Source organism: Heterostelium album, assembly GCF_000004825.1.
Source record: "Heterostelium album PN500 unplaced genomic scaffold PPL_scaffold13, whole genome shotgun sequence".
NCBI lineage: Eukaryota > Evosea > Eumycetozoa > Acytosteliales > Acytosteliaceae > Heterostelium > Heterostelium album.
Window position 1 is genome coordinate 392,694 of NW_008805075.1, and position 14,956 is coordinate 407,649.

The window sequence follows — 14,956 nt, forward strand, 5'->3', positions numbered from 1 at the left end:
GTTAATTAAAGTTGTTTAAAAGTGAAAAAATAAAATAAATCTATATCTTTATAAATATTACATCCACTATCCTTTTTAGCCAATCTATGATTACATGTGCTTGTTTATATGTTTATTTTACTTTTTAGTTGAGCAATAGAACTAATTCTGTTATTGAACTCAAACTTTGTAATTGTTTCTGTTATTGAAACGCATGCTAATCGGTCATTGTCCAGTAATTAACCTTTATTTACTAATTTACTACATCTCGTATATCTTGGTGATAAATATTCAAATAATAATTAAATTATAACTATATTTTAAAAGAATGAATTAAGATGTCTGTTTTCTTTTGTTTTGAGTGCAAAAAAAAAAAAACCAAACCCAAAATATAAATAAAAAAAAAAGTTATTTTCAAATGATCCAAACTACCTTGGATATTAGAAAAAGAATCTTTTTTTTCTTTATCCTCGATTCTTGGTAAAAAACTTTTGGAATTAAGTTTTCAACCTCTTTTTTAATATGGAGAGAATTTGACGCATTACAACTAAACTATTCTTTTTTGTTTTGACAAAACCAAATTTTTTCATTTTAATTTTTTTACTTTACAAACCTTCAAAATAAAACAACAAATACAATCTTCAAATTTATTTAATAGTTACTATTTCTTTTTTTTTAATATTATATCTATTCTTTTTTATTCTTTATCTTTTCTTTATATTATTATTTATTATTTATTTTATTTGTTTATATATAGTTTTATTAGTTCAAAGTTATTTATTTATAATTTTTATTTATTATTATTTATTTATATTTATATTTTTATTTATTATTATTTATTTATATTTATATTTTTATTTATTTTCTATTTATTTTCTATTTATATATTTTTTTATTTATTTTATCAAATATGTCAACATATAAAACTATTAGTGATTTAAAACTAGAGGATTTTATCAATAATGAAACTTTTTCAAGTAAATCAAAAATAGAATCACAAGACGCAACCAATCTTCTTTTCCATCTTCATAATATTATTCATAGTTTTTATTTAAAAAATATTAATAATTTAAATAATAGTAATTTTAATAATATATCTATTTATATAGAAAAGAATCTTAATAATATAAACTCTAAAGATATCTATAATCAATCAGATTCAATAACAATCAATTATCAAACTTTACAATATATTGTAAATAGATTATGTAATAAAAAAGATAGAGATGAAACAAAAGGAATAAATAAAATATTGGGAAAGGGAGAAATATCTGTATTGGAAGTATATAAAAAAATATCTCTAGAAAATACAAAGTGAGTATCATTAAAGTTTTAAAAATAAATTTTGTTTTAAAATCAAACTAATAATAATTTTATATCCAGGAAACAACTTAAGGTGTTTATTAAGGAATACAGGGAGAGTAAAGTTTTCCAATTATTACCAGTCGATCAAAACAGCAATTATGATACTACTCAAGTTGCAAAACAACTCACAACCAATATAGTAAATCACCTCTCAGTTCAACTTTCAAATCATATTAGAGATATAATGAAATTATACAATGCAGCAATTAAAGAGCTCCTTCCAGATCCAGAGATAGATCGTACAGAGACCCTTCGATTTCTTATTAAATACAACATTGTAAGTTTATTTTTTTATTATTTATCAATAATAGAAATATAATTAATATTGTTTTTTTTTACAATTATTTTTTAGGCATCAATCTTACCAAATAAAGAAATTAATAAATTGTTGGCAGACAATAAGTTAGAAAATACAGATCCAACTGAGAATATTATAAGAATTATAAATAACAATTTAGATTATTCAACTCTCAACCTCAGCAAACTATACTCATTTTTTAATGGATATGATTTTGAAAAGCTTCAACAAATGGAGAAAGGTGTATTCACCAACAGCTGGAAATTTTTTTCAATTGGATTGGGCAGTGTTTTTTTTAAATTTCAAAAAAACATTGAGGAAATAGGGCATCAAGTGGAATTTGCACAGCTTGTTAATTCTCTGAACCAACATATCGAACATTCTAATTTATTACAAGGTATGTTTAAATATATTTATAAACATTTCTATTAATGATTAAAATTAACTTTTTTAATTATTTTTTTTAATAAATAGTTGTAAAAGATGGTAAACAACTCTTGGATGTATTAGGCAAACAAGAAGAGCCATTGTTGGTAAACACGTCTGCTCCTAGAGATATCAAATTTACCAACTCGGAAAGCCATTTGGTTATTTGGGTTCGATCAATCTTTAAGAATATCTCAAAATATGGAGATCAGAATTTGGATAAAATTCAAAAGAGATTATCGTTCTTTATACCAGCAGCACCAACCTCATCAACAACCACAACTGCAACTACTCCAACAACAACAACAACAAAAGTGAGTTTTTTCAATTGTAATTCCAAGCATCACGAGGCACTTGGATTAGCGAAGCCAACACCGGTAGTAGACAGATATCGAGATTCAAATATTTGCAGTACATGTCAGTATCACACCAATAGCAGAAGAAAAGAAAATCGAAAAGACATTTTAGCAACAGATATAATTAAATCTTTAGGCGATTTAAAACAAGAAGATAATAGTAAAGTAAATCAACTTTTAGTTATAGTAAAGGATATAATAGTAGAAGTTTTTAAATCAGAGATAAATGACAATTATAATATAGATACTTTAATAGAGATATTAAAGATAGAAAAGGAGAAGTATGATCATCGCGATAGTAAAAAGAAAAACAAGAAGAATGAGAAGAAGAAAGAGAAGAAGAAGCAAAAGCAAACAAAGTTTAAAAAATCTACAACCAACAACAACAACAACAACAACAACAACAACAACAACAACAACAACAACAACCAACAGTAATCAACAACCTTCTCTACGATCTATATTTGATGATAATGATGATTTCGAATTTAAAAGTGATGATCCAATAGCAGCAACAACAACAACAGATTCAACTAATGATAGTAATAATAATAATAATAATAATAATAATTTAGAAGGATCAGACCAATCCTATCACCCAGAAGAAACCACTGCCAATGGTTTTTTTGATATCTTGAATTATTTCTCCCGAATGCCACTTCCATCAGGTAGCTCCAAAGATACTAGTGCTAGCCGTGCAGATCAATTGCAAGATCTGCAGATGACTGAAAAACCAATCTCTCCGTATTCTCTCAGTGAAGGACCACCGGATCCAGATGTAATATTCGTATCAGACCACCTTGATTCAATGGTTCACCAAAAGAGAAGGTTGAATGAGAATACCATATACTACGATATTAAAAGTTGCTCTTGGCTTTTTGTAGATCCATCCAACTCAAAGGATTTGTCTGATGAGCAGCTCCTATCAATCAAGGTGAACCGTATAAAGCAAATCCTACAACTTGGTAAAGGTACCTTCTTTCTTTGTGGTATAGCATTATGGAAACTTCTCCGAGTTCTTATCACGAATGAAGAGGTCAATATCACTAATAGAGATCATTGGTATACATCAATGAAATTGACTTGTAGCTTTGCCGGTCGCTCCATCACATTATTTCTGTTATCAGATCCTTGTCATTCATCAACAATAACAAAACAAGGATTCCAACATTATTCAAACTGGAAAAAGGATACAGCTATAAATATCATCGACTCGGAGGTAAAACCAACTACAACCACCACCATCTCCAAATCTCCTCATATCAACAAAAGCAATAGAAATAGGAGATTGATATTTATCAATAACAAGGTTGTAGAGAGTGATGATAATAATAATAATAATAATAATAATAATAATATTTCAACTCAATATTGTAGTGGTGATGATAAGATGATTCATGAAGATAAAGAAACATTAGGTACCGATCAATGTATGGAGGATGATGTCTCTAACGATACTTCAAATGAATCTATTATTTCAGCTAATGACCCACCAACACCAACCACTACTACCACTACCACTACTACCACTACCACTACTACCACTTCCACTACTACTAATAATAATAATAATAATAATAATAATAATAATAATAATAATAATAATAATAATAATAATAATAATAATAATGACTATTACAAATTCTTTAATATTCGTAATAGATCAATGTCATTCACTCTATTTCCTAGTGTAGATTTGTAAGTATACTTTTTAATTATTCAAAGATCTAATATTCACTGACATTAATTTTTTTTTTTTTTTTTTTTTAAATAGATTTAATCCATTCAGTTTGATGTATTCTGCCAAAGACATTAGAAGAATCATCAAAGCCGAGGATGGTATGACTGATATCCAAGTTATAAGATCTATTTTAAAAGTAGATTTCCTCAGGAGAATATTTGAAGCCAATCCGATCGATGTACATATCAGAACAAACGGTTATTCAGGTGGTGTTGTGTTTAAAAGCAAATCAAAAAAAGTTCAAAAACAATACGAATTGAGTAAGTTGATAGATATTTATAATCTAGATTTGTATTTATTTTTTACTAATCATTTTTTTATTTTATTTTTTTTTAAAGTTGGTTTAAAAGACATAAAAGATAAAGATGTACTTACTGAAGAACAATTTGAACAACTTGGTGTAGTAGTTTGTGATCCAGCACCAAACCACAATGTTTGGTTAAATAACAAACATCCGTTTGCAAACGGTGATTATTCTTTCCGAAAGAGATGTCATTGACGTGAAGTCTTCAACGCATCACTTTCAATCCGAGTCTGGTCTGAACAAACACAAAAAGAATAAGCTACTTGGTCACGATTTAATGAAATGGCAGTCTGACATACCTTCAGTCAATGGTAATATCTTTTTTTCACAAGATTATCAAATTTTGTTTATCTTACTAACTATAAATACTATTTATTTTGATTTTTTTTTATCATAGGGTCCAGTACAAACGATATTACAGATCTTGCAATATATGAAAAACGTTTGGAATTTATATTCAAATCGGTTTTTTTACCACCAGAACAAAGAAGTTCAGATATCAAACCATATGGTATTCTAAGGGCAGTCGGAGAAGAGAAAAAGAAAGAGCAACGAGTCTGCCTCTCAAACAACACCACCATTCCATATCACTCAAACCAGCATAAATCCGTCTTCCATCAGTATCGACAATGTCATGGTGATGCGTGGCAAAAGGTTGATTTGGATCGATCGCGATCAAAGAAGCACAGTGAATCATTAAATTCGAAAAAATTGTTCAACTTTGCATTGCAATCGATTCCTATCAAGCAGTTAACTCATGATCCAATGCAGATCGATTCCACCGATCCCAATGATCCAAAGCAGATCGACTCCACCGATTCCAATACTCCAAAGCGCGTGCCAAAGTTGGTATTCAAGGGTAACAATGTACCCATCCAATCCGACAGGGAATCATCTCAAGAGAAAAGTGGTGCCAATAAGATGAAGCTACGACGCGTTGGATCTCCCATCAAAGTGAGAAAAGTATATATTCACTTACTTCGAGAACACCTCGGCAAGCTTGACGATGGCTCACTGGAGCGATTCATGGATCGATTCAAATTTGTGCTAGATATAACCTATTTGCAAGATGATTTTACGAATCTACAGAAAGAAGCATTGCTAAAGTTCCTCAAGGATCACAAACTCGAGTTCCTCGAACCAATCGACGAGTCCAATGTACGATTAAATGATATACAGACTGCAATTCACTATTATGGAGTGGAGCTCATCCAACAAGCAATGGATATATGGAAATTCTTTAAGTTTACCGAACCATTACCAGGTAATCAAGGTGTGGAAAAAGAAGTACATTTCAAAGATGGCATAAATAGAGTCGAACAAATTACAACAACTTTCAGGAACCAAGCGTTTCAAAAGTTTTGGTTCAGACGTATTCATTTCGAACGGTGCAAATGGCTAAAGGATCATGGAATTAAGATCATGCCAGATAGTGTCGGAGGTCACTGGATTAGACCAAATCAATCAAAAGTGGACGCCAATGAAGACAGTATTTACCAACTATTACCAGTCTTTAACGGCTTGACAATTTTGGTCATGGTATCTAACGGTACAGATGAAGGAAAAAAGGTAGAAAGAACATTAATCGGTCGAATTAAATTGAATGGTGGAAAGTACACTAGGGATGTAAATGGCACATTCAACTTTATGGTTACTGACAAGGAAGATTGGGACAGCACACCAAACAAAAAGGCGAGAGAGATCTGTAAGGTGAAGAATATTCCAGTAGTTTCCAATGCCACTTATATTACAGAGTGCCTGAGACAACATGTGTATCTACCTCTACTATCGTATGATCTGTCGTCAGCTGCCAACACTACCAGTAGTGCTGCGAAGGTTTCACCAAGCAAGAAGAGTGGTTCCAAGACAGCTACCAACACTACCAGTAGTGCTGCGAAGGTGACACCAAGCAAGAAGAGTGGTTCCAAGACAGCTACCAACACTACCAGCGGTTCAACTGTTGCACCAAGCAAGAAGAGTGGTTCCAAGACAGCTACCAACACTACCAGTAGTGATGCGAAGGTGACACCAACCAACAAGCGTATCGACTCACCCGCTCCCTCCATACCGGATCTTCAAACAAAAAAGAAGTCCAAGAAGACCGACAATACCGACAAGAAGTCTATCGATAGCGATGAAGACAAAGACAATCATCCGAAATCCCGAAAGAAATCAAGTAAGTAATTAACTTTTTGTTATTTTTCAAATTAAAACAGTTCATTAATACCAATATAAACACTTTCATTCTTCATAGAGAATAAGAAAAGAGGTAGATGGAAGTGTTTATGTTGTGGAAAAACCAACAATTTCAAACGATTTACTGATGTACATTACAAAGTTCTCCACTGCAATCACTGTTTATTGGTACACATCCCTTTTAAAGATCGAAAAGCTGCCAAAGAATCAGTTGATAAAACTAGAGTCGGTAAGTATCATAGTTGAAAAATAAAAAATAAACAACTGTTTTTTGATTAATCTTTTTTTTTTTCACACATTTAGTTATTGGTGCTGGTTGTGGTAATTTAAATCATATTCAACGAATGAAAGGTGTGAAATATAGTCCTGCCACGGAAAGAATCACCGAATCTCTCCAAAGATACAGTTTCAGTGTTTCGAAAACAAACATGAAAATATCAATTTCCAACGAGTTCAATACATCACAAGTAGGTTTTAACTGTTTAATATCAATTGTTTTTTTATATTTTTACTAATAAAATAATTATTTTTTTTTAAATTTTTAGGTGTTTGGTCCAAACATCGATAAACTAGAAAATGACTTTGTTTCAGCAATCAACAAACCAGTTTCAAACGAGTGGACGCAGGCAAAGAAAGATGAAGAGCTCCATTCGTTATATAACCTAGCCAAGGTCAAACCCCCAGGAGAGAGTAAATCATATAAACCAAAAGATACCAAGAGGGTATATAACAAGTCATTCTCTGTTCGGTTGTACACTGGAAAGGATGACCAAGGCCAGCCTAAAGATATTTTTATCAATAGAGATATTCTTGCATGTACAAACATGATGGCAATTGCTAAGGCCTATTTTTGTGGAAAGCAACGTCCACAACTTTTAGCACCATTCACCAGTCAACCTATTATTAATACCCCGGGCAAGGAATGTCCACGACAAAATTTGATTTCTGCGTTTACAAATTGAAATTTTTTTTTAAAAAACAAAAAGCACAATTTACTAATTTTTTTCTGTTTTTCAAGAGAATAAATCAAATCGGAATGGTACCCCAATTTTTTATGACCGTCAAAAAATAATAAAATAAAAAATGAATATAAAATTAATTTATTTTTAAAGATAGAATATTTAGTAGTAGTAGGAGTAGTATATGGAAGATTTATTTATTGTAAAAGTACCTGCTACAACAGCTAATTTAGGATGTGGTTTCGATACTTTATCGATTGGTGTCCAACTTTATATGTTGACAAAAGTATCGGTTGAAACTTTTTCTGACAACCATTTGGAGAACGATTCCAACAATGTAGATCGTTTGGCTTTTAGATATAGAATGAAGATTCATAATGATAAACCTTATAATTTGAATTTCGATGTATCCGATTGTCCGAGTAAGAATCTTGTGGTGGAGGTCATCGATAACCTCTTGGAGACAGAGTGTGAAGGTGGTGCCGATTCCATCATCAAGAGAGGCGAGCAACGATTGGTATTGGAGGTGTGGAATAACATTCCTATTGGTCGTGGCATGGGAAGTTCTGCCGCTGCCATTGTCACTGGCTTATTGATTGCCAATGAAATCGGAAAGTTGAAACTCAGTCACAAACAGATATTCGATCGATCGGTGGCGTTGGAACCATCGGCCGACAATTTATCGGCAGCAGTCTTTGGAAACTATAATATAGTGATGTCACTACCTCAACAACAACAACAACAAAATCAAGCTGCAGCTGTTACATCATCTGTTATGTGTGATACTATAAAGATATCGAGTGACACCAGACTAAAGGCAACCGTTGTCATTCCACACTTCCAGGTGTTGACCTCGGAAGCGAGAACGGTGTTGCCTCTAGACTACTCGAGGTCGGATTTCGTCTTTAATTTACAACGTGTGGCAATGGTGAGCAATCGTCTCGCAGAGGTACTTCAGAATCGCAGTGGAGCACAGGATATCTTGGCTCAGCCAACCTCACAGCTTCTGGCGATGTTTGACGACAGACTCCACCAGCCATACCGCCAGAAACTCATACCGGGTTTCAGTGATATCGCAGCGATGAAACCGATCGACGGAATGTTTGGACTGTGCATAAGTGGCTCGGGATCAACAATAATCTGTCTATCATTCGACAATCATGAGAAAATAGCTCAATCAATCACATCAATATTTGAAAATCACAACATAAAGTGTAATTCATATGTTATCGACTTTGACACTGAGGGTGCAACATTAGTAAAGTTTTAGAAACAAAAACAAAATCATAATGATGATGATGATGATAATGATAAAGATGTATAATAATATAATATTATATTATTATCATCATATATATAATAATGCACATATTCTTAATTTGGAAGTTGGTATTGTTTTTTTTTTTTTTCATTCATAAAGATAAATTAATTAATCTATAGTAATAAAACAAGAAAAATAATTATGATGTTTAACATATTTTTTTTATATTTCAAGTTGCTACCTTATATAACCACATACTATTACTACTACTATACTATTAATACTAATACTAATAGTACCACTACCTCTACTACCTCTACTGCGACTACTAATTGATTTAGGGGTATAGTGGGGGTTAATGTAATTTTAATTGTATTGGTGTGTTGCGTGTTGTCTGACAAGTGTTGTTGAATAAACAAAAATATCAAATATTTATAGGTCAAGTTGTTAAATCTAAAGCATAATCAATAAAAAATCTATCATAGGAATAACACTAAAACATAAAGGGATTATCGTTTTTTTTTCCAACAACACAATTCCCCACACCACCCATAATTAATATTACACTCCACACACACCTCTCAACCTTTCAACAACTCATCACCAATAAAAAAAACAAAACAAACAAATAAAATGAATTAAAAAAATACTTATTGAAATAACCCACACCTTGCAACAACATCTCACAATAACAATAATAATAATAATAATTATTATTATTATATTAACTCTATTACCTATAATAATCAATACACACATACAATACAATAACAAAAAAAAAACAATTAAAAAAAATAAAATAAAAAAATAAACAAAATTGGTTATAATTAATATAATGAGTGAGTGAGTGATGTGATATTATTTATTAAACAAATTAAATTAAAATAAATTATATTATATTGCTTTTATAGTAACTAAACAATATTGATATATGTGTATTATCAATGTACTATACCTAGTATCAGTTTTTAGAATTAATAACCAGAATAAAACAAAACACTCAATTTATCAAATTTTTCTATTAATTTGATTAACAATCATTTCATCATCTTCATCATCACCAAACTTAGATATAATAAAATATCAATTAAATCTTAAATTTATATATAGAAAACGAAAAAGATATCAAATCTAATTTTATAAAAGCTAAAGAGAGAGAGAGAGAGAGAATCATTGAATGTTGTGTTACCAACCAATTTAATTAAAAGGGGTAAAGTTCAACAATCATCTTTAGGATTTTATTTTTTTGGAAACCAACCATTTTTTTTTTCTTTTTTTGGGAGCTCCCAATTTATTTTGGAAACACGATCAATTGAACAGAAATTTCTGTTGATTAATCTTTTAACGAACCATAAAAAACTATTTGATTTCAACTTTATTGTTGTTTTTTCTTTTTTATCTAAGTTAAACAGATAAAAAAAGGTTTGTTTTAATTATTTGTTTTTTTTATAAAATGGACAAAATATTGTTAATCTTAGAAACAAAAAAAACTAGTTAACAATGATCATCAAAATCATCATCATTCGCCAACTTATTTAATTATCATATGAAAAAACAAAGCCCAATATCATATTTAATCAAAAAAAAAAAAATAAATCTTTTTTAAATTAAATAATTTTTTTCATCATGGATGAAAAAGGTCACAAAATTTTTTAATTAAAATTTTAATTTAATCTTTGGACTTGCAAACACACTCCCAAAAAAATAAGCACATCATATTTATTGAATCAGTCCACAAAAAAAAAAAAAAAAAAACAGCTATCTTTTGAACTAAATTGAAATTCAACACGCTCTAATTTTATAAACAACAACAAATAATCTCCATCTTCCACAAAGTAACCCTTTACTCACGAGTTTATCAAAACAATAATAAATAATATCAAAAAGCCTTAGAAACAAAACAAAACAAAACAATCAATAAATATAAAAAAACATATAATATTAAAATAATAACATTTAATCTTTCTTTTATTCTGTTTTTCATTTAAACAATACAATCAATCTATCAATCAATCTATCAATCAATCAAATAATCAATCAATCATTAAATTTAATATAGAATTGATTTGCAATAGAATAATAGTTTTAAAATACCTTGTTTCTATTTTTTGTAAGGTAGGACCAATTAACAAAAAAAAACACAATTTATAAGTTTGGTTGTCATCATTATCACAACGATCAACATCATCACCCTTTAAGAAACAACAACAACAAACCCTCTTTCTTGAAAGAAGCTTTAATAGGTTGATCAACAACAATAAACAAAACATATGCACTCTTTTTTCTGATATTATTATATAATCACACACCATCGAAATTCCAACTACTAAAACAACTGTGTGTGGGTCCACAACTACATCCACAATTTCTACTTTAAATTTATTACAATAGATTTTCAGACAATTTTTATTAAATTATTTTATTGTTATCATTAACTACTACTATAACCAACATAGAGACTATATTTGTTTGTATTAATAGTATTGTTTTTGTTTTGTTTTTTTTTTATAAAACTGCCTAATTATAATTATTCCCCACACTGTAATATATTTAAATCAAGTGGCAAAACACATTATATGTACTTAATGCTATATTAAATAATATATATTACATACACACATACACTCACTCAAGCACACAAACACACACCAAAAAACTATTTAAATATTTAGTTATATAAATTGTTGTTTTTTAATTTAAATCGATAACTTTTTTTTTCTTTTATAAATTAAATAATCATATCATCAATTCAATTGAAGCTTAACTAACAAACCATTGATATTTTATCAAACAATCAGTCAATCAATCAGCATATTATAAATATAGAATTTGTATTTTTTATTTTTATTTTTTTAAAGGGAAATTATAATTTGGTTTACCATGGATGTAACTCCAACTTATTCTCCAACAATAAGACCTCATTTGCAACAACAGGCAGTACCTCCTTTTATTTCTAGTCATGATTTTGGTGGACCATCTCCATTGTCATCACCATCGATGTTGTCCTTAACGCCAACAGCCGCCACCACTCCAATTCCACCAGTATTCCTTCTAAATATAAATACACAACCAACCCCTGCATTTGTTCATGTAGTCGATGCTCAGCCACCTGTAATTCAATTCCAACTTCAGCCTAATAATAATAATAATACAAATACACATACAAATACAAATACAAATACAAATAATAATAATAATAATAATACTTTAAATACTAATAATAACAATACAAATATAAATAATAATAATAATAATAATAATAATAATAATAGTAACAATAATAATAATAATAGTGGAAGTATATCACCTACACCTACACCCAATAGTTTAAGTGTACCATCAACGCCATCAGTGACACCACTTTCAGGAAATCTGAGTAATTTTACAATCAATTCACCAGCAACGTCGACCACAACTACAGCCTCTGCAACAACAACTACATCACAAAATCAATCAGGTGTTTTACGTAGAATTGCTGTTAGTAACAATGTACAAAGATCAAACTTGGTAAGTAAAGATATAATTAAAAAAAAAAGGGAAAATAATAATAATTCTTATATTACCTATTTTATTTATAATACAGACAATAGAAGATGAACAAGTCGTACCAAGAGATTCAAATTCACCTCTAATAGCATCATGCAAAAAGAGGGTAAAACTTTGGTGACATCAAGCTTTTAAGAATACTAACACTTATAATAATAATAATAATAATTATATACTATGTCCGATTATTTTAAATCAATAATGATAATCTAATTTTTTTTTTTTGTATATAGAGAATATAATAATATTGCTATAATATAAATATATATCCAACTTCAATGTATCATAAATATGATTCCTATCAGTTTAATTAAATATATTATAAAAATAAAAGAGTGGATTTGAATGAGCAATGTAAATCTAGATTAAATGTTAAATAATGTTACACAATCAATTTTATTGATTGATTGGTTTGTAATTACTATTGTATTAATTAACAAGACTTTTGAATTAACTATAAATAGTAAAATGTTGTTTGGTTGTTTTGTTTTGTTTTGTTTTGTATTGTTTGACTGTCTGATTGTTGAAAGTAGATCTACTTTATGACAGGAAGTTGTTGTAGTTGTTTTGATGATTGAATATTATTTGAAGTTACCAAAGCGATTAATCTATGAAATGATTCTTTAAGAATGTTGACATTAGTGTCTTGATTTCCTCTGTTATTAAGAATGATAGTAGGAGAAAGGTATAAGGTTAACAAAAACAAATTCTTTCTTTTAAAATAAAAAAGTAAATGAAAAAGCAAATAGTTATCTAGATAGTTACCATTGATTTCCAATAGACTTGTTGTTTTGGTATCAAAGATAACGTAAAACTCTCTTGAATCTGTTTTTCTTCCGACTATCCACCGATCGTTTTGAGTCTTGACAGTCGATTCCGATATATCCGGTCTATTCTCAAAGTCTGCGTGCATTTCATTCAGTATCTTTAGTGTCTCCTTTGTAAGTTCTACACCCTTTAACTTTAACGATGCTTTGATAGCAAGATTCATTTGATTGAAAAATATATATTTATATTGCTCTTCCATACTAAACAAAGATATTAAATTGATCAAATTGATATTAGTATTATAAAATGATTATTTCTATTGGTTTTCTTAAACACTTACAATGATTTCTTTGAATAATTTGTTTCTAATACTGGATAAATATAATCGATGTGTGATGAAATGGATTCACGTACTTCCTCTAGTTTCAATTGATCTAAATCTTCTTCGTTCACCAGGAATACACAAACAGTATCTCTTTGTTCATATATAATCATATAACACAGTTGTTCTCCAATATGTATAACAGGTAATGTTGTCTTTACACTACTCATTGATTCCGTAAAGTATCCACTCTTTGATTTTTGACTAACAATAATAATAATAAAGTATTAGTTAGTATTATTTTTAATATGAATAGATGTTGTTTGTTAAGTTACCCTTTTGTTGACCAAACAACTTCATGATCACCAGTGTTGATAACCATTATAGAGTTTACAGCGGATCTATCTACACCGATCTTTACCAGTTGTATTAGATAGTGGTTGAGTGAACGTATGTGATTCTGTTGGAGCGACGACCAGAGCAGGTTGTCTTTGTAGTAGAGTGCACCGAATCTAAACGATGGACACGCCGATTGGAACGCTATTTCAGTGCCATTGATCATTGCCAGCAGTTTCAGATAGACGTTCTTGTCGACCGGCAAGAATTGAATTCCGTCGAGCGATGTGAAGAGATCCAGCTGATCGAATGCAATCTGCTCCAAGTACGGTTTGATAAAGGCATCCAATCGCTTCTTGAGATGATCGTACGAGGTGCGCTTAACAATCTCTGACATTGGGCCATTGAACAGCCGCCAGATATCATAGAGCTGCTGTAGCGTCGTCTGCAATATGATATCGTCAATCTCATTCTCCAAATACTCTTTCTTGTTGTTGACGACACCACTGGTATTGTTGAGAGCAATCACCATCCAGATATCAGGTTCAACCTGACGCAATGCAATCGTATGTTTCATCGTATGAATTGCTTCACATGGTTTATCCGGTGAGAATTGTCTATATATATATAGATTAAATTAGAAAGTTTGCAAAGTTAAGAATATATATCGGAATTACTAATAACACAACCAAACATACTTTGTACATAATACATAGGCTTCAGTTAAACCTACGAAATTTGTTTGAATACCAATCGAAAAGTTTGCTTGTGGATAGAAATATAGAATCTTTTCATGTTCACGACCTTCTTTCTGTCCTAACTTTGGATTGAATATATAAAAGTAATGTAACGATGCATCTTCTATTGTACCTGACATTCTTTACTCTTACTCTTACTCTTACTTTTTCAAATAATCTAAAAGAAAAGTAAAGGTAAACAAACAATCAATGTAACTAATAAATAATATTAAGAAAAAATAATAATAATAAAACTCTCAGGAAATCAAAAAATTTAGTTTTCAGATTTTTTTTGATGCAAAAATTAAAATATATTTTGAATTTGGAAAAGTAGTTATAAATACATTTCATATTATAATTAG

General features: G+C 29.8%; 3 protein-coding genes across 3 annotated transcripts; 2 read left to right on the top strand and 1 right to left on the bottom strand.

Annotated features, from left to right (window-relative positions):
* Nucleotides 1-889: 889 nt before the first annotated feature.
* On the top strand, nt 890-8,894 carry PPL_11297 (homoserine kinase; the record flags this gene model as incomplete). The annotated part of the gene is made up of 15 exons (XM_020582053.1): nt 890-1,058; nt 1,089-1,293; nt 1,363-1,621; nt 1,697-2,039; nt 2,117-2,705; nt 2,740-4,122; nt 4,199-4,425; nt 4,504-4,632; nt 4,867-5,432; nt 5,559-6,645; nt 6,853-6,894; nt 6,969-7,132; nt 7,211-7,580; nt 7,778-7,804; nt 7,834-8,894. The coding sequence occupies 15 exons, from the start codon at nt 890-892 to the stop codon at nt 8,892-8,894; spliced, it is 6,621 nt and encodes a 2,206-aa protein (XP_020427356.1).
* Nucleotides 8,895-9,720: 826 nt separating this feature from the next.
* Nucleotides 9,721-12,673, top strand: PPL_11298 (uncharacterized protein; the record flags this gene model as incomplete). Its single annotated transcript, XM_020582054.1, has 4 exons — nt 9,721-9,728; nt 11,744-12,392; nt 12,469-12,537; nt 12,665-12,673. 4 exons carry the CDS (start codon nt 9,721-9,723, stop codon nt 12,671-12,673), a joined length of 735 nt encoding a protein of 244 aa, XP_020427357.1.
* Nucleotides 12,674-12,881: 208 nt separating this feature from the next.
* PPL_11299 (uncharacterized protein) lies at nt 12,882-14,734 on the bottom strand (the record flags this gene model as incomplete). The annotated part of the gene is made up of 6 exons (XM_020582055.1): nt 12,882-12,885; nt 12,971-13,085; nt 13,197-13,459; nt 13,540-13,785; nt 13,857-14,474; nt 14,556-14,734. The coding sequence occupies 6 exons, from the start codon at nt 14,732-14,734 to the stop codon at nt 12,882-12,884; spliced, it is 1,425 nt and encodes a 474-aa protein (XP_020427358.1).
* Between the last annotated feature and the right edge of the window lie 222 nt (nt 14,735-14,956).